The sequence below is a fragment of the Ammospiza caudacuta genome, chromosome 4 (genome assembly GCF_027887145.1).
Source record: "Ammospiza caudacuta isolate bAmmCau1 chromosome 4, bAmmCau1.pri, whole genome shotgun sequence".
In the NCBI taxonomy this organism is placed as follows: domain Eukaryota; kingdom Metazoa; phylum Chordata; class Aves; order Passeriformes; family Passerellidae; genus Ammospiza; species Ammospiza caudacuta.
The window spans coordinates 21,821,633-21,845,489 of record NC_080596.1 but is presented as its reverse complement, the minus strand read 5'-3'; the positions used below and the strand labels follow the sequence as shown (position 1 = coordinate 21,845,489).

The 23,857-nt window shown below is 40.7% G+C and overlaps 1 protein-coding gene across 1 annotated transcript in view; it reads left to right on the top strand.

Moving 5' to 3' along the window:
• Nucleotides 1-23,857, top strand: part of ZNF827 (zinc finger protein 827) — a 98,619-nt gene that overhangs the window by 19,104 nt on the left and 55,658 nt on the right. The window contains exons 3-5 of the mRNA XM_058804308.1: nt 3,461-4,471; nt 8,382-8,554; nt 18,359-18,842. Coding sequence (XP_058660291.1) covers nt 3,461-4,471; nt 8,382-8,554; nt 18,359-18,842 — 1,668 coding nt within the window. The remainder of the gene's footprint in view (nt 1-3,460; nt 4,472-8,381; nt 8,555-18,358; nt 18,843-23,857) is intronic.

Genomic DNA, 23,857 nt, shown 5'->3' with positions numbered 1-23,857 from the left:
AGGGTCAGATTCTAATCAGCACTCTAAATAAAAGGGCAGATGGTCACAAGGTGAAATAACACACTTTGGGATCAATAAGATTTGTCTGTCAAACTGATCTCTTGAAGAGGAAAATGAACTTCTCTGTATTTGAAAGCAAGCAGATGAGTTGGTGAGCGAGGGAAACTGGCGCTTCTTCAAACAGTGCTTTCTGCACACATTTGTGGCTTTGCCAGAGATGGATACATGGGCTACAGCAGTGGCAGCAGTCACCCAGCAGTACTTTGGTGCCTTTTGTTATTGCTGACAAGAGTGAAAAATATTTTTTTGAGGCTCCTGGGTGGTGTGCAATGTGATAGTCCTGAAACATGCAGGCTGTCTGTAATTCCCAACTGGCCTCTGCCAGTGGCAAAGGGTTTGGGAAGCAGTTTCAGAATTGCTCTGGAAATCAGGAAGAAGCAGTAATGACAGGTCTTGACTCCTGAATCATGATGAGAACAGCTCCATAACTGTGTTGTGAGAGAAAGGAAAAACATGTCATGCAGATTTCTGCCACAGATGTGAAATACAGCTGAAATTTCTTGACAGACATGTGGAGGTTGGGTCCTGCTTCAGACAAACCTGATCTGGGTGACCCATGAACCCCTTGGGTTCTGAGGAAAGCTTTTATATAATTTGAAATCATAAAGAAGTCGTTGGGTTGATTTCTCCTGGAGTGCTCAAGCTTGTTCAAACTCACAGGCTCACAAGTTAATGTGAATTAAAATTCTGCCCTGAAGGCCTTGAAAGGCAACTTTGCTTAGCAATGAAATTGCCAGGCTTCACTGTTCTGCTCCTAAACCAATTCACTGGTGTTTAAAAGGAGGCTTGACTGAGCTCATGATAAGACACTGATGCTGGCTTTTTCAGCATTAACCTTACAGCCCTCAAATACAGTGGGCTTGATGCTGCAGCAACTGGGAATTACTGAGAAGAGGAAAATTAGAACAGTGTCAGCAGTTGGAGGTCTGATTTCTGGCTACAGAAAGAAACTGCATTGGTGGAAAAAAAAGTATCCTGCTGGCTTTTGGGATAGTGAGACTGGAGGGAAAATTTGCCCTTTTATTATAGAAACTGCATGGAGCTTTGAGAGGCCTTGAGTGGTCACAGGTAGATTAGCAACAGGAGAGGGAGCTCTCAGTGTGTTACCTAAAAAGGAGGGAAATCCTGAGCTTGGGAGCAAGCCTTTAAATGAAGAATGCTGCTCTCCTGCTGCTCCCTGTCAATAACATGGTGGTGGCTGCCCTTTTGTGTAGGCAAGACCAATGGGGAATGTGCATGTCTGGAAAAAGAAAGAAGTTGAGGTACACAGTAAGGAACAGAGAAGTTTGGGGGGTTAGTAAGCTGTAGATTTCCCTAAAAGAAAAGTCCACTTCTTCTAAGATCCATTTACACCTAAATATGCCTCAGACTGTAATGTTTGAGTGGCTTTCTGGGTGAAGGGAAATGCAGTTCTCCCTGTGAATGGATGGGAAGTACAGAGCCAGAGAGAGTGGGGTTTGCAGGGGTGACAGAGATTGTTTCACCAGACAGATGAGTGTAGGGAGCAGGCTAGCTCTGGCTGCAGAGCAGTGTAGTGGGGTGAGCTCCAGGCTGTGTCCCAGAGGATGTGCCCTGCATTTGGTGTGTGAGTTCAGACAAAGTACCAGTGAGATGCTTTTTTGGCTTCCAAACTTGTTTGCATCTGCGATGAGTGAATGGATCTCTCATGTGAGTGCACCCAGCTGTACAGACATGCTCAAGTTACTTTTTTAATGTCCATGGGGTGAAGAGGGAATACATTCAGTTCTCCTTTAACCTACATAAGTGCTGGTTCAGCTGATTAGCATCTCTCTCCTTTATTTGAATGTGCATGGTACTTGGCCTTTATGCACATGTTATTGCTCAGCCTGTGTTGTTAACTTTGTCAATACCAAAATAATTCTAGCTAAGAGCTTGGATATTTGTTTGGCTTTTGCTTGTTTTGAAAAGGGAATATGCTAGCCCTCTTCTGCTTGAATTACAAACCTAAGGTAACTGAGTTTATTGCCAATTTCTAAAATATTGGTGATTTTTTTCCACAGGGTTTTGAATAAAAGAAACTTTTTGTGAGAGACTGTGCCTCATATTCTATATAACATAAAAAACTCTGAAGACTTTGCTTTCAGAGTGTGCTTTTGTATCTCTATACTCATGATACATTTGTCTGAGGTTTTTATCCTTAAATTCTTTGGATCAAAGCAATAATAGAAATCTAAGTTTTATTCATTAACTTCTCTCCAAGTTTTGTAATTTGCTGGAATTAAATTGGGAATCTGGGAATAATACATGATCATAGACACAATGCACATCATGCAGGCTTATTTCCAGAATATCAGTAGAGGGTTATATTAAATACTTTTGTCTTGTTGTAGTGTGATTACAAAGATGCTTGTGTAGCTTGGGACATTTTGTCTAAAAGCAAGAAATGTGAGATGTATCTGGCAAGAGAAGATAATATGAATTTAATTCTAGCATTGCTGTTGTTCTTTACTGTGTTCTGATTGGGCAGGAAGATCTGCCAAAAAAAAAAAAAAAGTCTTGGTCACATCTGTATGACTTTGAATACCTGTCAGGAAGAGGAGCAATCCAGGGTCACAGTACTTTAAACACTGCCAGATCTCAGGAGAGACTCAGGTGTTTTGCAGTTACCAGAAAGGAGAAAATGTAACTTAACTGCAGTGGAACCAAGACTTTTCCTTTTTTTTCTTTTCAGCTAAACTAATTTCAGTTTAGAATGATCTGTAAAACTTCATTAAACAGTGACAAATGAATAAGAGCAATTAGAGTCTGTATATGACAACACTGTGTGTATGATGCTCCTTTCCCAAGTAGTTGGAGAGATGAGAGCTTTAGTCTGCATTCATGTATTAGTCATTGCAGCTATTCAGGAATGGATTGTGAATTATTAGTACAAATTTATTTTATTTTATTTTAGATAGGGGTCACTGCAGGATTGGTCTGAGATTTGAGTAGCTGCACACCTGATCTGCCTTTGAAGGCACACCTGTGCTGGCTGTACAAATACAGAAGTATCTAGTAATTTCTGATCTGTTGAATCCCTGCCTTATACTAGAGAGTTCATAATATTTGGCAGGATGTACAGACTATGCCAATAAAGAATTGTTTGCAATATATGCATATATATTATGTTTATATGTATTGTTGCAGTTTTAGCCACTTTAGTTATGCAGACTGAAAGATGACAGGTTTGTCATCATTAAGTCTTCTAAGAAAGATTTATTCATTTTGAAAAGGTCTTTTTTCTGGTCACTGAATCCAGGCTGATTCCAAGCCTGTGCATTTTAGGGGGCTGTGCTGGGGGACTGTTTAGGAGGGTCATGCAGAGGTCAGGCGTGCTTCATGCTAAGAAGCTGCTTCACACAGATTTGGGAATAATGCGGTTGTTCATGGTCCCACACAGATGGTACCAGACAGGAAGAAGTGGAAGGTGAGCTCAGTGAGGAAGAGCGCTGGTTTGGGAATTCTTCAGAAACTCCTTCGGAAGCATCATATGGAGAAGTCCAGGAGAACTTTAAGTTGTCTCTTGAGGACAGGATCCAAGAGCAGTCCACCTCCCCTGACACCTCTTTGGGAAGTGCAACGCCGAGCAGCAACACAGCGGAGCTGGGGTCCATTGAAAATGAGGCACTGAGAGACACACTGCAGAGCAAGGAGCACCTTTCTCTAGATGTGTCCTCTCTGGGTGAAGAGGAACCTCCTGGTCCAAACAAGCCACTGAGCAGTAACCTGCGGCGGCTCCTGGAGGCTGGCTCCCTCAAGCTGGATGCTGCTGTTACAGTCAATGGCAGAGTCGAGTCCCCCGCCAATCTTGGCTCAAACATCTCCTTCTCTCCACCTGCTCACCATGCCCAGCAGCTAAGTGTGCTTGCCAGAAAGCTTGCTGAGAAACAGGAACAAAGTGACCAGTACAATGCAGGCAGTCACTTTATATGGAATCAAGGTAAGTGGTTGCCAAACTTGAGCACCACCTGTGGTTTGTCCCCTGATTCAGCTATCCTGAAGCTGAAAGCTGCAGCCAATGCCGTTCTGCAGGACAAATCTTTTTCCAGGACTGAGGACACGATGCGATTCGAGTCCTTTTCCTCACCCTTTAGCTCTCAGTCAGCCAGCTCCACGTTAGCAGCTTTATCTAAGAAAGTGAGCGAGAGAAGCATGACTCCTGGGCAGGAGCACCCGCCTCCAGCCAGCTCTTTCCTTTCCCTGGCTTCCATGACCTCTTCAGCTGCCCTTCTCAAGGAAGTTGCTGCAAGGGCTGCAGGAACCCTCCTGGCTGAGAAGAAGAAATCACTGGTTCCTGAGGATCCTCTGCAGCTTTCAGACATGAAACAAGAGAAAGCAACTCCACCGCAGTCTTTGGAATTACTGTTACTACCAGTCCCGAAGGGAAGAGCATCCAAACCCAGCAGTACAGGTATGGATACAATTTGAACCACTAAGTAGAATGTATTTGTTTTGCTATAGGCTTATATAACATCTCTTCAGTGGGTCTGGATTTGGTTTGATTCCATGTCTTATGAAAATAAGAAATAGATACTTTAGGTGAACAATAGAAAAGCTTTTTGAAGTACCACTTTGAGACCAAGCTGTCACAAATGTTTCCCTATTTTAAAGGTGTGAATGTACAGTTAGGTACATTTTTTTCCCCTTTTATTCCATACAATAGTATTTTGCTCTCTTACCAAGTTTAGAATGTGTCCACAAAAATATTTAATGGAGAAGATCAAAGAATCCCTGTGAGGGAGCTCACAGTATCAGTGAGCATGTACAAAACTAGTGCTTTTGAAATATTGGACAAGGGAGAATTCTCCCTCCTGCTGTCTTTGTCACGAATGGACTTTTGTGTAATCGCTTACTATTCTGCCCTAATTTACCAGAGTGTATTATTGTGTTGCCACTTTTCATTAAAATTTTTTTACAACCTTTGTTGTTAACAAAAAAAAATCCAACTAAACTGCATTTCTCTAATTTGCTCAACAAGAAGCATTTTACACATCTGACTTTCCTCCATCAGTTCCAGCTGTTGACAGTCAAGGAATCAGGGTTATAGGGAAGAAGAAACTGTCTGGGTAATAAAAGCTTTAAAGAGCTGGCAAGCCATGCAGGGGAATTTAAATGATCCATCTTCAAAATAAGGAAAAATAATTTCTTTCATCTCTTTCTATAAAAAGTTCACATCACAGATTCAAATTTCTGGTGGAACATATGGCTTCAGGTGTTGTCAGTGTTCTGCTGCAGGGGAAAAGGAAGCATGGCAGGTATCTTCATGAGATGCACAAAGGGTTTTAGCATATTCCAGCTTTATCAGGCTGAGTTTTATCAGGGGTACTAGCCTGGCTGCGCAGGTGTAGCAAGCCAGTGTACAGACATGAAGCCTGGCATGCATGTTGTGTAATTTCCCTGCTGGTTTTCTGCCCTAACCTCTTTGTTTAGGGGTATCCTGAGGCCCAGTCTGTCCTGTGCAGCTCTTGGTCAACACTCTTAGCTTGGAAGCTATTGGATGGACAGCAGTGCTCATCCCTCCCTTGGAAGAGGAGGAAGAGGGATGCAATGAGTAACAGCCAGTACCAGTTTTTGCTCTGTGTTATACATGTGTTCTATAAATGCTTAACTGCTGTGTTTTGCCAAGGTAATTAAACTGGCAAACTATTCTTGGCATGGGCCTGGCCTAAGGTTTTCATTAGTTTAGATTAAGCCTTCTTGGAGTAATATAAGCTAACACCTGAATGTGTACATTTGCCATGAAAATAAATGTTACATATTCCTGATTCCTTTTGCTCAGAAAACCTTATGGCACTAAAATATTTTTTTTAAAAAAGGTATATAATTATATAATGCTTTATCTTGTCGTGTCTGTCTGGTTGTTCCTTGAGACTTTTTTTGTCTTGTTCCCAGACAGAAGTATCTTTTCCCAGCAGGTATAGCTTGAGAGGTCTTTTCCCCCACACTCACACATTGAACTTTTACACTGATGAGTTTGCTTTGCTGTTACAAATCTGATTCACTTCCCCACCAGCAACGTGTAGCTTTGGTTATGAGATCAATACTCAGTGAGATTAATTAGATGTAAGTAAGGAGCAGCAAGGATGGAGGCTATTTAAAGAGGAGTAAGTTAATAACAAGAGCATGCCTGCTGCTCTTTTGTCCACCACGTTGAGCTATTTGCTCAGAATTATTTCAGGCAAGAAGCTGGAGCCATGGCTTATCAGAGTGTGGTTGCCTCTGAAACGGCACGTCAGGTTTGGTCAACCTAATCATGACTTGCCTGTTTATTACAGTAAATTGGTACAGAGGAGATGAACTTTTCTATCAATCTGTTACTATTGCCAGTTTTATAAACTGCTTACACATTTGGGATGAAGTTGAAAAGGAAGCCTAAAATATCTGTTAAGTTCTGATTGTTTTGAAAGAGTGTGGGTGACAGACCTTTCTTTTACTGACTGAATACTTATTTGGTGTAACTTAATGCCTGTGATGCTTGGAATTTGGTTCCCAAAACTTCTTTGGGAAGCACTAGCTGATTCTCTCCTCATTGGTGTACTATTGTGATATAAGATAGACATCAATATAAATGAAGGAAAGCTGAAACCCCTGATTTTCTTTTTAGTCTGAGCTTCATACAGTATAGGGCTAACATGGTTCAGCTCTGGAGCACACTGGCACAATTCCTGAGTAACACTAATTGTCTCTGTTATTGGTGAGGTCACATGCATTCATCCCACTTGTTTGCATATTTTTAATGTGCTAGATCACCCTTGATTCATCTTGATTGCTGATTTATTTTTGAGGGAATCAAAACCAGATAATATCTTGTTACATTTTTCTCTTCTGGAGGGTAACCAGAGGCTGAAGAAAAGATGTGATAGAAGGAAAAGACATGATAGGTAAAAAAGCCACCCATGTATTTTTTTTCTGTGGTTTGTCTCTCTCCTGCCTGTTGTCAAGAAAAAAGTAAAAATATTTTAAAACAAACATAAGCAGTTATGACATTGGTTTTGGCCTACTCTTTAGAGAGGCAGAGAGGGGAACAATTTGATATTTTAAGTGTAATAGAATATTTTACAAGGAGAATTTCTGAACTTGCAATAGTATATGCTTTGACATTGTGTCCCTTTCTGTACTTACATAATGACTGCCTAATCAGTTGAATTATAGTGGGTTTGTTTCCTACTTAATTGCAAGAATTGTACTTTGGCATGAGACAGATCTTTCTGGAGGTTTTTATCACTTAGTTCCTCATCAAGGGAATTTGATGTTTGCTAGATTCTTATCAGTGATAGTAATGAGATTAAATAGTCTGAGAGAATTTTTGAAGAGCAAGATGCACATTGCTGAGCTCTGGATATTTGAAAACAGTTTTGTCTTTTACAGTAAGGAAAAGGACATCCAGTTCCACTGTAATAGTAGGCCTTCCTTTATAATAATGAGAGGAAATTGTTGTGAGAGGATGGATGGATGGATGGATGGATGGATGGATGGATGGATGGATGGAGGATTAGTTGTGCAAGGTCAGCAGCAAGGAATTTCTCTCTCTTTCAACCTTGTGATGGTTCTGCACTTGGAAGTCTAACCATATTTTCCTGATCAAAGCCATCAAATCCTTTTTTTAGGTGAATTGGGCAGTAAAGCAAAGTGCAGACATTTAGGAAGGCAGTAGATTTAAAGCCCTGGCAATTAGAGGAGCAGAAGGAAACCTATGACCTGAAGACCTTTGATGGCTGGTGCTGCAGCAGTATCTGCTTGAGCCATAACTAAACAATTTCAGCAGCAGGACTTCCAAAGTCTTTCAGTTCTGGTGTTAAATATATCAGCCATGCAATACCAGCATGCTTTTCAGTTAAATTGTGGGTTCTTCCATGCTTTATATCCTGCTTTCCTGCTGGCTAACCATCACATGTGGAAATGGATCATTTTTTTAACAGTTATGCATATTTCCCATACTCTGCTACAACCAGCCTTTGATAGGAAATGAAGCTGAAAAGTGATGATTATGAGAGGCATTCATCTTGGTGCAGTTCAATTATAAGGAACATTAGGACCCAGGTGAGAGAGAGGAGCATCCTCTACTGATTAGTGAAAGGAAGTTTGGAGCATTAACCTTTATAAATTATGGTGACCTTTCTCAGAGGGATAATAACTAGAACCAGGGGAAGAGGTATATGCATGGGGAAATGGAAACTTCTGGTACCTGCTGTTGTTTAACCAATGTCTCTTTACAGATGAAACTTGAGAAATCATTGAGAAATGATATCTTGAGTATGTTTACAAGGGGAAAGTATTTGGCAAGTGGCTGTAAAGGATCCTCTCTTTTTCTTCCTGCTAAGCCTCAGAAGAAGAAGGGGGAAAACCTTTCCAGTGTCCCATCTGTGGTTTGGTTATCAAGAGGAAGAGTTACTGGAAACGGCACATGGTGATTCACACAGGCTTGAAGAGCCACCAGTGCCCTCTCTGTCCTTTCCGCTGTGCACGCAAGGACAATCTCAAATCACACATGAAGGTAAGGGAAACCTTTGCTGACAATCAAAATACCCAAATCATCAGTCAAAAACTGAGAGTATAACAAGGCTATTTCATTTGCATTTGCAAGAACAAAATTTCCCTTGTTGTGCTACAAATGATGCCTGTACTTAACTAAAGAGGCCACAAAAAGAAATAAATAACTTTCCTTCCATTGCTTGCCTTTCCATTTTATGCAATGTGGAAACTGCCTTGGGTTATGTCAGTTGGGTACAGCACAAGCTGTGTGTGGCTGATTCAGTTCCAGAGCTGGAAGCACCAGGAGCAGGGATGCTGGTTGGGATGTGACACCACACAATCCTATCAGTGCTACTCCCAGGATGCCAGTGCATGATAATAACCCTGCATGCCAGTGGCTCACTGTAAGTGGGCAAACCAACTTGGCCAGCTCTAGCAGGGATCTCTCCATCACTTTCTACAGTCAGGCCTGCAGTTTTAACTTTTTTCTTGCTGTAGCTTTTAATTGTGGGTATTTCAGAAGTGAATCATCCAAGCCAAAATGAATGACAGATCATACTGTAATATTTTGTTTTCAAGTTTAAAATGTGTTTTTAACTCAGCCTGAGTTTTGGGCTTAAGCTGAAAACGACCATCTGAAGGAGGCAACATCTGTGTTGATACAGAAAAATATAAAAAAAAGAAGAAACTGATTGTCTGTTTAGCTGAAGTACTACATGGGTGCAACACAAAGTGCTGAGTGTTGCAAGCTGTAGAATATTCTTGAGGAAGTTGAAATGGAACCTGTCCTCTTAGCCCTTTGATTGATAAGCTGAAGTGAAAACATTTCCCTTGTTAGTGCAGTTGAGTTTTATAATAATAGTGAAATGTTTTATTATAGTTACCATTTTGTCTGTTTTAGATTAATGTGTGTAACAGGGGATCAGACTGGTGTGAGGGGGGACAGAAATGCCTGTTCAGGTTTCCTATGTGCTATTGCAGAATCTGAGCTTACTGGACAAGAGTATGGCCTTGCTTACACTCCAGAAGCTGTTCCCTTCTGTGTAAATTATTCTGATTCCTCTTGTCACAACATTAGATCTTACTATGGTTTAAGTTGTTGCTAGGTCTTAAATCATCCCCTTATAGTCTGAAGGCTCATTCCTTAGAACTTCTACTGTGCACTATTCCCAGGCATCCTCAGTGTATCATGCTAATCCTTATCAAGTCAGCTCAGTGCTTATGGCTCTCTCTTTTAGAACTTGCTGTCCCATGTTGACTAGAGGGCACAGATGGCCAACCTAAGCAGAGGATGAATAGATAGGATGGAAACACAGCATGGAAAGAAAGTGTGGGGGTTTTTGTTTGTTTGTTGTCAGCTGTTGACAACCTGCACAGAAGTGTGCATCACCTAGAAGCTCACTACTCCCTGGCAAAGACCTGTTGTTGTCTCCTGCTTTTTAAAGGACATCCCTATTGTTTCCTGCAGAAATAATTGTTCTCTACATTTTTCTGCCTTACTGGCAAAAAACATTGCTTGGAGGTTGAGGATCTATCCCTTCCTTTTTGGCATGGTGATTTCTGCAGGAGGTCACAGTTAGGATGTTGGACAAAATCAGGGACTTTTTCACTGTCTCTGTGTATTCTCAAAGTGATGCCTTCCTGAGGCCCTTGTGCCTGTTTCTGCTCCCCTCCCAGCATTAAGCTTTCATTAACTGAGACTGCATCTGCTTAAAACATATTTCCTTGTACAATCACGTAGCATGTAGTGTTAATTATTTGGTGATATTGTGACTATGACTGGGTAATGCTCAGTTAGAAACCCCTGAGGTCAGAGTCAGGCCTGTTTGACTCAATGTAAGAGATTACAACCACCTTCAGCCTCACTGTGGAGGCCTGATCTGAAGTCTCCTCCATCACTGCAGTCCACTCATAAATGCCATGATGGACTTGGGCATCTTGCTGGCAGAGCGGTCCTTATTTGAGGTGAAAGCAATTGTCTTACAAAACCAGGTGGTTTGCATTTGTTTTTTGGTCTTCAGACAAGTGCAAAGAATCACAACAATCTGAGAGATAATATTTTACCTTAGTTTCAAACAGTTTCATACACTTTTCTTAACTGACTAAGCCATTAAAACTAATTTCTATCACATCAAAACTGAAGCAGGTGAATGAGGAGGGGGCATGTTAGTCTTGTGTCCGAAAGTGTCAGGCATAACTTATATTCCTTTTGGAGGAAGTATAAATTGATAACAAGATTAAAAGTTTTAAAAAATGAGATTTCTTTTCTCATTATAAACAGTGCTGCCTTTAAATCTATATGTACATGATATTATAAAAACTGCAACATATACAAGGCAACAGCATTCAAAATGGACTAGAGACACACCAGAAATGGTACAGTACAGCTGGGAGCTACTTAGGATGCAGTGTTCTGGTTATGCCAGCTGGATGTGTTGGTTTTCTCATTGCCTTAGAATCCTTTGGGAGCTACCTGGCATCATCTCCTTTCTGGCAGGCAGCCCATGAAGGTAGAGCTGCTTCTGCTTCTCCAGCCATTTCTCCCCATGTGTCAGCTGTGCCTACATGTGAAGGCAGATTTTTCAAAACCAAAAAGGCCACTCAGAGCTAAGGTACTGGGCTGGTATTTGTCATTCATTACTAGGCAACTTTTATTGCAGGATGCTGTAACAAACCAAGCTTTTTTCCAGGGGCAGGTACATCACCTTAAAATCTTTGTTTATGCTGTTCTTTGGTTTTCATGGTTTTTTTCTCTATTGATAAGAGGCAAAATGTGTTTTGTTCAGCTGCAATCCTCAAAATCTGATTATTTTGCTTTTGTGTCATCCTGAGCAGCATAGCCATGAGCTTGAACCACCTTTTTTTTTTTTTTTTTTCTAGGTTCTTGTAGGCATTCTCCACTGAAACTGCTTATTTGGAGATTTCATTTCCATGAGTGGTCTGTGTGTATCCATATGGGCCTTCCTCACTGTGTCTTTAGGCTAATGACCCATAACTATATATATATATATAGTTATATAGTTATATATATATATATATTTTACATATATATATATATTACATATATATATATTTATATGTAATTTTATTATTATAATTGTAACATGTCTAAGTGACTGACCCAGAACTCAACATTGCCAACATTTTTGGTGTCCTGCCCCCTGCTATGGAGGAAATCTTAATAGGGAGCTGGAATGGTTGCAGCCCTGACCCATATTCAGATCTGCATGTGCTACCCACCACATGGATGAAGCTTTCTCCCACTAAGGGCACTTTGCCAGGGCCAGCTCACAACTGGAGGCGAGGAAGTGAAAGGAGCAAGAAGGGAAACAGAAGGAAAGTTTCCACACAGACACACAACAAACAAGGGGGGCTGAGTAGCCTGCCTTTTAAGGCACAGAGTGTTAACTATAATTGTTATATTGTGTTTAGACTCCACAGTGATAGACACCTTATAAAAATCCAAAAATAAATGCAGTGCAGAATTTTATTAGGTTTTTTTTGGAGGCAAATTGTAGTGCATGCATAACCACAAGTTTGGGATCTTGTTCCCAGTAATCTGGGGGGAGCTGATTCTGGTGTCACAGCATGGTTTCCAGGGATGCTGAGAGCACTGAACTGAAGATTAAGCTGGACAAAATGAATGGGTAACTGAGAGAGGTGTCTTGTCCAAACAGGCAACAAATATTATTCTTGAGTCCTTTTCTCTGTTTTTCAAAATATATGTTCAGTTGGAATAGGTTTTCTTCTTGAGACAGTACCCTATGTACTTCTTCTGCAGAAAGCAATGGAAACTTGTGGTGCAATTCAGCAAGATGTAGTCAGGCTTTTCTGCTTTTCCTGGTGGGGATTACATTTTCCTCAGAGCAATACCACAAGCATCAGTCAGACTTTGGCCAATTGGTGCCTTTGGATCATGCACATATCTTCCTCAGTAATTGGTGGACAGATAGGCTGAGATCATGCAGATATGTTCCAAGAAAGCAACAGGATATTAGCTGAGCACGTGGAAGGGGGAGTGAGGAAGAGGAGCATATGGCCAAAAACAATATCTATAAATGTTCCTTGTGCTGCTATATAGGCATAAGGCAGCAATGGGTGAGCTATCTGTCGTAGCAGTGGAAAAGAAGTTTGGCATTGTGAACATGTGGTGAAGCATGAGGGTTTGATAGAAAATGAGGGAAGGGAAGGTGAGGCTTAGCAGGAAGGTTCAGTGCAGTGGTAGGCAGGTCATGTGATGCTCAACCACAGGATTTTCCTGCTTGTGAAGAGCAACCATCTCAGTGAGATCCAGATTGATGTTCTTGTCTGATACAAAGAGGGTTGTAGTCAGCCTTGCAGTTAGGGAGCCTATTAATGATATCCCAGCAGGAATCAGGAAAGGTCCTGAGGAATGGGACCAGGTGTTCAGTTCCCCTTGCTGATTTGCTTTTTCTTCTTTCTTCCTCAGCTAGTGTCAGATAACTGTATAAGCTTTCCTAATCCATTTTGGTGAAGTATAGGACTGGTTCTTTTCAAAGCATCTTCACCTCTTGGGAGAGGGATGTTGAATGTGCCTTATGGGAGAGGGTTTTGTTTATTTTTAAGTTAAACTTGAAGAGCCATGGGAGGCACCTGTGATTCAGTGACCTCCCCAGCAGCTGAGGGGAGCTAATGCAAACTTGCACAGCTTTTCAACACACAAAATCTGTGCCCAGAGTCTCAGGCACCACAAATGACTTCAAGTATCTCCCTTTTAATCTCTCTTTTTGCATGTGAGACAAGGATAAGACAGGACCTTAAATCTTTTCAAAAAATATTTTTTTTTAATACCTAATTCAGTCCAGCACTGCAGAGAGGCCTTTTCCCCCCTTGTTTTCAAGCAAAGCAAGGAAATACTTTAAAAAAGAAAATACTATATAAATAACATATGTCTTGAGAGGAAGGATCAGATCAAAACTAGCAACACAGCACTAAACTTTTGAAAATGCAATATTTTAAAAATGAGGGAATTGTTGGAAAAGAGCATGAAATGAAAATGCAGAGGGCACATGCTAGATGTTAAAATGGAAAGTACACTCAATTTTAAAAATAATCCCACAAAAGAAACGTGAATGCCTGTGTCTCATAACCAGAAAGTGGAGTCTGTGCAAAGCATTACCCAGCTTTAGGGAAGGGGAAGGGAAAAGATCAACCTCAGCAGTACCACAAAATTGCAGGATGTGCCTGTGTCACCCTTTTCCTCACCCCTACTCCTGTTTTACCCTGTTGGGTGGGATCAGATGTATTGGTAACTGTGGTACATCTCTATGGCTGGTAAATCAGCAGGGATATTGCTTGTAAGTATGAAAAGATGACTTAAGAAGTGGCTTATGATACCAGGAAAGTTACAATGTCCACAAAAAAAAAAAAAAAAAAAAAAAAAAAAACCCAAACAAAAAACCAAAACAAAACAAGAAAAGTAACAGAAAAAGCAGCACATTGATACAAATGATGTGATACGATGGGGACATGTGGTTTCTGTAAAAGAAAATAATGTGTTCCTCTACTAAGATGTTTTGAGCATGTCAGGAAAATCATGGACTTTAAAATCAGTTGAAATTTATTTGGTCTATAAAAAAAGCCTTTGGCAAAGCTTCTCACAGAGAAGCTGCCAAATAAATTAAGCAATGTGATGTACTATGGCAAATTAGAAATTCACCAAGAGACAGTAAAACAAAGGGTAGGAAGGAATTAGCAATTTTAAGCATGACAAAAGGCTAACAAAGGGGTGTTCCATTACTAAAAGTGAAATTGTGCATATTTTAGCAAATATGACCTACACAGAGTGATGACTGTCGGTAGGAGATTATAGATGGTGCAATCTTATGTGCATGAATTGAGATTTAAAAAGGCAAAGCTTGAAAGGGAACAAAAGGAGGCTGGCTGCCTGATAAACAAGGGGGCAAATGAAGTTATTGTTGACAAATAGAAGGTACTGTACCTTGGAAACCAGAGTCTAATAATGCACCTGCGTGTTGGATATAATGAACTGTAACTGCTCAGGAAAAATATCTGGATATTGTTACAGACAGTTCAATGAAAATCTTTTCTTGGCATGTACAGCAGTGGTTAAAAAGCACATTAGATATTTGAGTGTCTGGAGAATAAAACAGAAATAACACTGAAAATGTAACAATGTTACTATTAGCATATGGTATGCTGCCACTTCTGGTCACTGCATTAGAAAAGACATGAGAAATAGAAGGGATTTTAAAAGCTGGTAGTGAAATTATTAGTGGGATGGCAAGAAAGGACTGCCTTTGAAGAAAGGAGCTGAAAAGAATGGGACTGCCAGGAGGGTGAGAGAGGTGTGATCAGAACAATGCTTGATGGAGAAGATGAACTGAATGGCCTCTTTTTTTCTTTCTTGTAATCTGAGAATGAGGAGGCAGCAAAAGAAACTGAGAGAAACAAAAATTTAAAATTTTGACCAAGAGATAACTTGTGCCCAAGTCCTCAAACAAAGCCTAAAGTTTGTAAGGACACTGTAATTCTGTTGAAAATTACTGCAAGTGTCATAGCAAGCACACACTGAACAAACTGCAGAACCACAAAATATCATTTGAGACGGGGTAGGCTGCAGGGTCAGAATCAAGAGGATACAAGTCCTTTGCCCAGTCAAGGAGAACATCCCTGGTTAACGGAAATAAACTCTGAAGCCAGAAGCCCTTAAGTGGTTTTGGCATAAGTCAAACAGCAGTTTTATGGGATTTTGAAAGAAGCATTGTGTATGAGCAGGTTGTGCACTGTGGTTTGTTGCAGTGTAATTCAGAGAGATCCAAATCTGGCAGCAGCTGGGCTCAGGCTGGCACTTTGGGGAAAACCTGCCAGCTGCACTCGTGTCTCCTCCTGCCTGTGGTTCTTGCAGGGAGAGCCTGTTGGAGTCTAAAGAAGACATCTGATGGTTTGGGTAGCATTAGCACAGTGTAAGAGCCATTCTCTGCCTCATGGAGGGAGCAGGCAGCTTTTTGGACTGTAATATTGCATGGCCTGAATCTCCCCTGTGGCTTTCTGTGTAGCTCTATGGGGTTTCTTGTTTTTCTTTCTGCAGCAAGTAGTTGCTGCCTTGACTCTTTCCCCCAAATGGCAAAGAATGGTAATTCTTGGCTCTTTTAGCTGCTGCTGAATGAGAAAATAAAGGATAGCTTTTCCTTTAGAGGGATTTTAGCTTAGCTTTAGTGTTCAAAATTTTAAATTAATTTTATTTAATTTTGAAAATAAAAGTTAAAATCTTCTGGTGGGAATGGACTTTGGATATTGGGGGGCTATATCTTTGGCTTATTTTTTTTCTTGGTCTAAAATTTTTCCTTTCAATACTCAAAATACTTGGGTTTGAACTCTGTCATTCCTTGGCTGTGAGTTAGAAATGCTCTTTATTTTATGAGAAATCCATTGGTGATGAAGTCACTGTTTTCGGGCAGGAGAAAAAAAAAATTCAAATGAATCAATGGCTCTTATTTTCATCCATTCTCAAAAGATATTGCAGAGGTGGCATGCCCTAGTCCTGGGGAGAGGAGGTGGGCTCCCACCCAGGCTCTGTCACCTGCCTGCTGCAGGGACAGCCTTCTGAAGGCATGGGATCGATGCTTGTGATAAGGAACTCTGGAAGATGTGGTTAAACACATAGGCAGGGAAATGCTGATTGAAGGGGACCCTGGAGAGAAGCCCTGGCACACAGAATCTGTGGGTGTAAGAGATAAAGTTGCCATGGTGAGGGTGCTTGCTGCCCTGAGCACATCTTGGTGTTCTCTGTGGAGAGTGCTCACACACTGCTGTGCTCACAGACCATCCTGCTTCCACCAGTGTACACAGGCAATCTGGCTGGCATTTTCATTGTAACCTGCTAATATTTAGCATTTATTGTGCTGCTATTCTTCTGCAAGGTTGCTTTAAATATGTGTTAGGTTAGAACCAGCTTCTTTCTTTTTTCTTTTCTTTTTGTCTTTATCAGGTGCAATTATAGGATTGCAGAATTGCTTTGTCTGTAAATGTCATGCTTAGACAGTGCTAGGAATGTCATTCTGGCCAAGAGAAATTCTCTCTTGCTATCTGTCTAGCACCTCCAGAGCCACCAAAGAACCACTGAATGAAAAGTTACGCAGCACTGGTGAAATGTGTCTTCACTGAATGCAAAAAGTACTTGTTTTTAAAAAAAAAAGAGATACATTCCCCAGCTTCACATTTCAGCAGACCTGAGTTGAGGGCTTGTGTAGAACTGTAAATCCTGAATCTGAGCTTGTGACTGAATTCCTCTTACAATATTGGAAATTAATCAGGCCAAGTCTAGCACTATGTGAAGCTCCAGCCTGAATTCTGACAGAGCCTTGTTTGGGAAATGCTGCTGTTACCCTGGAGCACCAGGTGTCTGCACCAGGACCCTCAGGATCTGGATCTCAGCTCTGCAGGAGACTGGAAAGTGCTGAAAGCCTTAGCTAAAGCTAGGTTTTCCAAGCTCCCTAGCCCTCAGGGCTTTTGGACTCCCAGGCTGTAGCAGCAAACCTTAGATCCCTGGCACAGCTGGTTTCCTCTGAGCCAAGCCCAGGGAGCAGGGAAGGGAAGAGTGCCTACTCAGTAGAAAGAGAATCACACCTTGTTTGCCAAGAGTTCATCAAACCTTTCCATGTTTCAGGTGAAATATTTTGCATTCAACAAATTGCCATTTTCCAACAAAAATCTGTCTCACTGAAATGTTTCCAACCAACTTGAGTCACAAGTGAAAGCGAATGTGTGGAGCTCAGCTGGTGCCAGTGTGTCCTGATCACATGTTCATCCATTAGTAAGGAACAAATATATGTATTTGCCAGCCTTTTTGCAGGGAGTAGCCTGCAGGAGTGCTGCTGCCAGGATTTAAAATTTATTTGTGAAGCCATAGCAAAAAGATTTTTCAACAGCCTTGCTGCTATTATGCTGGGCTCAGTTGCTCCTTCTGTTTAATGACTACTGTATGAAGCAAGAAATTGTATAATTATATGTCTGTAGCTTATATAGTTTAATGAGTGTATCTGTTCCTATAATATGTGAGCCATTGTGCATGGATGGATGGAGTTCCCTCTAAAGGTAATCGGGATGGAGCCTGGGGATGGCAGGCATTGCACACACACTGGAGCATGCAGGCTCCATGACAAAGAGCCTGCAGTCCAAATATGAGGCCAGTAAGATTAACTGTGATCCTTAATTGACTGATAAACTTCAATAAATGGCAGACACCATCTCTCATGTTTCTATTGTATCATAAAAGAGCTGTTTATTTTCTGGTAGAATTAATTTGCAGCAAACTGTTTCAATAGCTCCTTGGTATTGCCAGGTGCTGTGTTTTTACTCTAATGGTACATAAATCAATGATGGACATTGCTGTGTTGGTTGGGGGTTTTTTTAGCTGAGTTGTTCTGAACAATTTTTGTTAGTTAGGTTGTACAGAGTGATGTTTGTTTTTTAATCAAGAAAGCTATTAGTTATAGCTTGGAAGTCTTTATGCACTGACAGGTCATCAGGATCTGATTGTAAGGACTGTTTGATCCAAAGCAGACATCATCATTTCCAAGCTGCAGAAACAGATGTTCCTGATTTTTTTTGTTGTTTTCACTTGAGTCCAATGCTTAAGTTCTTTGACTTGTGTGAAAGAATCCTACTGTTCCTGGGGTCTGACCACTTTCCCAGTGCTCAGGATGAAGAGTTCACTCATTAGTTAATATTTTCTTCTTCTTTTTGTTTTTTCAAACAGTGTGAGAAACAGAGTCGAGATTTCTGCAATTCTATTAATCTGCCTGGCTTAATAGAAGCTGTTGTCTTTCCCCTCTTGACCCAGGTTCATCAGCACCAAGACAGGGGTGAGACCTTCCAATGCCAGCTGTGCCCTTTTACCTCCTCCCGCCACTTCAGCCTGAAGCTCCACATGCGCTGCCACCAGCATTTCCTCAGGACAGAGTCTAAAGTGAAGGAGGAAATGCCAGACACTGAGGTGAAGGGGTCCCCACAGCTGAACAGTGACTCCTGCCCGGCAGCACAGAGGGAAGGAGCGGGGCCTGAGCTCCCGGGATCAGCATCTGTGTCCAAAACCCCCGATGTGGCTGGGCAGCCTGCTGGGGGCGTTCCACCTTTGCTGGTGAAAGAAGAGCCCAAGGACGACACTGGCGCCCCAGCTGCACCTTTTGCTCTTAGCACTGTTGACAGAGCCCCAAACAACACAAAGCTGAAAGACTCCTCTGACTTCGTGGCCAATACAGCATCAGCACTATTCAGCCAAGACATCTCTGTCAAGATGGCATCAGATTTTCTAATGAAGCTGTCAGGTAATTGAGCAGCAGCATTGGCTGCTCTTTCATGGGCTAGGAGACTCTTTGTCTTGGTTTTATTAAGTCAAGGAATTGCTAGGAGCAAAACATTGTAGCTTCTTGACTTAAAATTTCTTGTTTCTTTTGGTAGCAGAGGTGTATGGTGAAGGGCAAAGGGGAAACAGTGAGAAGAGAGAGGAGTTTTGCTGTTTAATTGCTGGGATTAGGAGTGAGAACTGTTTAGCCAGGCTTTCATGTTCATTAGCATTTACCTTGGCAAATCCCTTGTGATGCATTTTCCAGGCATGCTGAAGTTCCAGTTTGAAATCACTGAGGGTCACCCGAGTGCCCAGCATGTTCCAAATTTCAGTTTTAAAGTTTTTTGCCTTTACCCTCCTGTTAAAAAGGACCAGTAAAGTATTGGTCACCTTCCTTTCCAAGTTGTATTTGAGGCCTATGTAGTAAATGTATGGGCAGTGTGAATGTTACTGCTTTTGTGTTTTGTTGCTAACACTTTTAAAAGAACAGTAGTCCTAGAGATTAATTTAAAAATTATTTTTGTTGTTTTATACACGTGTTTCATGCTTTTTCACTGTCAGAATATTGCTGTAAGAATGATATTCATATGTTAGATTGAAGTGTAGGATGTGTTTAGGGTGGATCTGTTATATTTTATGTGCTCTTTTATTGATTTGACTGAATAATTCAGAACAGTTGATGTGCTGGGGAGGTGTTCTAAGCCAAATGTTTTTGAAATTGGCCTTGAATTTTTTGAAGAGAAAGAAGTCAGGAAAAATGTCAGTCAAGGAATTTCTGTTTCACAAGGAGATCTTGGTCCCCATGGGACATTTTAGACTTTGGAGAGAGAAGAAAACCTTTACAACAGAAAATAATTAGTTAGCTTTCTTCTTCAAATGGAAAGTAAGTTGTATTTGAGCAAATTTTATTGTCAGATAAACTAGGCAATTAGTTCTGTCTTCGTTTCACCAGCCTTGGTGAAACTACAGCCATTTGTTAGGAAAATCTTTCTTTCCTCATCTTCCCAGATCTTTATACCTCTGGGATCACAGTTCTGTGAGAAATTGAGTAGAATGGGTTAATACAAGAAATCAAGACTGAGGCTTCATGGAGCCAGTCAGGAAAAGAGAAAACAGCTGAGGGCAAGCAGGAGGTGAATTGGGCTGGCACAAATGGCTTGCTGTGTTGGTTGGAAGAAGCCACAGGACCTCCCCCTGAAAAAATATGAAATAATCTGTTAATATAAATGATTGTTCTGACTGACAAAGAGCAGACAGGGTGAGTCTGTTTGGATTTTCTTGTACATTTCTTGAGTTGAGTTTCAGATTTGGGCTTGATATGCAATCCATCTGACACTGTCCAACAGCTGTCCCACACATGTTGTTGTGCCGCTGTGGATCCTGAATCCGGGTTGCTGTGCACGAAGAGGGTGATGTGAGGGGGGGGCATGGAGCAGAGTGAAGGAGAGGGGGGGAAAGCCTGAAAGCTGAGAGAACATGCAACAATTTAGTGTGTGGCTTTTCATGTAGCTGTTCACAGTTTGGCAGACGGTCATGTTTTCAGTGTCTGCTCTATTGGCATCAGAAAAAGGATACAAATGTACATTATTCATGCAAAAGGCCTATGCAGTTATTTTATGGTGACTTACTAAAGGTCTTGAAACCTGACTTGTATGCACTGTTACCTAGCAACATGTTATAAAGTCGCTGGGGCAGCAAGATGTATCTGTAATTTTGTATGTGTGCATATTTGAATTAAAATGTACTGCCAGTCACCAAGTTTGCTATGCAGGAAGAGCAGTGTCAGAAGGAAGGGAATTTCTTTTCTTCTGAGATTTATGTTGTGTTATATACATTTGGTTCATGCTTTCCTCTATACAGAGTGCATAAATTTAGAGTAGAAGTAATTCTCTTTTAGCAAGTTGGCTGAGTATTAGTTGCAGGTCTGATGGTTCAGCTCTGCTGAATGAAGTTCCTTTGAGTGATTTCTTTATTACAACAGTCTTGTTAGGCCCATCAGAGCTTCAATTATTTGCCCTACCTTTCCAATGATCTAAATCTTTTGACATCTCAAATTGTATATGCCAATTTTAACAGCCAACACAGATTTTTCGAGACCAAATTATGTCAAAACAATCTAATTTTCTTCTCTGACAGGCCTTGTGGCTAGGAAAGAAGCAGTAGATAGATATATAGACTTTTAGAATTTGGCATTTATTCTTATTGAATATTGATCTTCTAAATGAACATTTATTTTTGCTTGCCAATGTTTATTGTTCCTCTTCTTGCTTGGTGTCAATCTGTATACCTCCAGTTTCATGGGAAACCTGCTGAAGTCCATCCATCATAGCCACATCCCTCCAGTTTAGGGACAAGGGTGTCGCATGTGACAGTGTCAAATGCTTGGCACAAGTCTGCTTGCCCCTGTCCACCAGTGCTTTAGTTCCACCATGAAAAGCCACCAAATTTGTCAGGCAAGACTTGCCCCTGGTGAAGCCACATTGGCTGTCACCAACCACTTCTTTGTTTCCCATGTGCCTTAGCACAGTTTCCTGGAGAATGGAGATTAGAGTAAATAATCATAAACTCATTGTCATTAGGACAAAAAGTAAAAAGATTGTAAGGCTTATCACTGTAAGGTTTAAGTTAGTTTTAGGAAAATCTTTCCCCAGCTGAGGTGTTTATACCTCTAGGATAGTTTGTCTGGAGAGATTGTGGCATCTCTGCCACTGGGGAAATGTACAAACAGCTGCCTGTCAGATATGGCTGGTCACATATGAAGCAGTAAGATGGACTAAATCTCTATATCTCTATCAGTGGACCATAGGATGTCATAAGCAGTGGCAAGAAATGTTATCTGAACAAAAACAAGCAGCAAGATGCAGAGATGCAAACTGGGGGCAAATTTACAGATGTTTGAAGTTTAGACCTGGTTTGGAGTGGGCCAGAGATGAATTATGGTGACACTGCCCAAAACAGCCATTCAGTTTTTTTTTAGAAAGGCTCAGGGGAGCTTTAGATTTAAAGAGATTGAGAAATACTGGTGTGGGTGACCTTTTCAAGACCACTTCATGCCCAATTCTGTGCCATTGCTTGCCAGAAAGATATTTAGTTATGTGTTTTATGAAATAAAGCATAACACAAATCTCCAAATGTAAATCTAAAACTTAGAACAAATCTTGATTTTTTTTTCCTAGATTCAATTCTCTAAGTCCTAGTTTAAGGTGGGAGAGGATTTTAAATTGACAAGAAATTTAAAAGGGTTCTCTGAAACTTTAGTCAGAGTTTTTTATAAAGATGATTAGCAGATACTCAACACATAAAAAGAAGAATATTTAAGCATGGGCATGTTTTTACCTTCAAATCTTGCCCCTCTGACTTCAACAGGTCTGCTTGTACACTTTAAATTTTTTCAGTATTTTGGTGTAGCAGTGCTTTGTCAGAATGCTTTCCTCCCCCAGTCCATTAAATTCCATGTTGAAACTTTATAACAGCATTCATATCTTAATTTAAAGAGTATTTGATTTTCCTGATTCAAAGGTTTCAGTGGCAGACATTATACAACACATCTCTTTAAATACTGGTGTCCTTCCACCCACTTTTCAGGCTTTAGCTTTTTTTTTTTTGCCAATAAAAATTTCTTTCACAATGATCCAAACTACAATGGCCAGCGTACCCTAGTGATGTTATTACTGTGCCTACGTTATGTGCTGCAGTAACTTTTAACATTTGGAAATAAATGAATCCCAACAAAATGAATGGGATTCTTGCACTATGGCTCTCCATGGGGTTCTGTGTGGAAGCAGTAATTGGTACACATCCTTCATTGCTGGCCTCTCTCCCCACCTCCCTGGGTTTAAACAAGTGCACTGCTCCAGCAGCAGGTCTCTTCATCTTCTGGAGTGGTATCAAGTGTGCCCTGCCTCTGCTGTTCTTTTTATGTTCCCCAAGTTACTTGCATGGGAAACCTTAAAAGAAGACAGGAGGAAGGAGCTAAAATGCTGAGGGTTTGGGGCTGGCCATGTTAAACCAATTAGAAACTGCTTTCTCTCAGTTTGTCATGTCTGCTGTCACTGTCATGCGAGGAGTCAAGTCTTTATTTTGGGAAATAAAGCCACCATGGGACTTTGGTGACTGTCCAAAATATTTGGGCTTTTCATTTGTGTTTTATTAGCTGATTCCATTAATGGCATAATGAGAGAGTAAATCATCAGACAGCTACATACAGCATATTAGTAGAAAAGCTAACTAATCATTTGTTCTGTTTGGCTCTTGAAAATTACTGTGTTCCTTAAAGGTAATACAAGTAATTTGAAATGTTTTATCATTTGCCATTGACTGTGCTGAACTGGCTGGCTTGAACTCTTCAAACAATTATTTTTAATAAAATAAAATCATATCAAATTTAATTGCCATAATTTATGTATTTGAGTAGCAAGTTCCAAAGAAAAGACCAGGCTGTCTATATTTGGGATTCATAGTTTATGTCAGAATGTAAAATTTAAATTAGAATATGTAAGCTCACAGGACTGGCAATTAGTGAGCCATGTCCTTAATTTAAAAATACTGTGAATTCCATAATGCTGCTGTCAGTGCAAATACCCCTGATGTCATCAAGTTCTCTCTTTGAAATCTCTCCAGATTCACATTTTCCCAGTTTCCATACGGACCTTTAGTTTGAAGTAAAATGCTGATATGCAATAGCACATCTACTTAAAACTTGGGCAAATAAAATCTTGTTCTAATCTTTGCTACTGATATATCATCACCCTTAAAATCTCTTTTCAGTAAGTTCTAGTCTTGCATCCACAATTTCCCAACATCCTTAAAATCACAGCATCGTGTTTTACATCTTGAAGGAACATGTAGAATTTAGCAAGTAAGGCAGTGTAGTCTCTGTTCTAATCCAGCAATTTAAAATGCAGAATAGCAAACACCTTTTCTTTGTGTGTACTCAGTCCAATACAACTTAAAAGAAGCCAGCAATATAATTCTGGACCAGGTCTGTGCTTACAA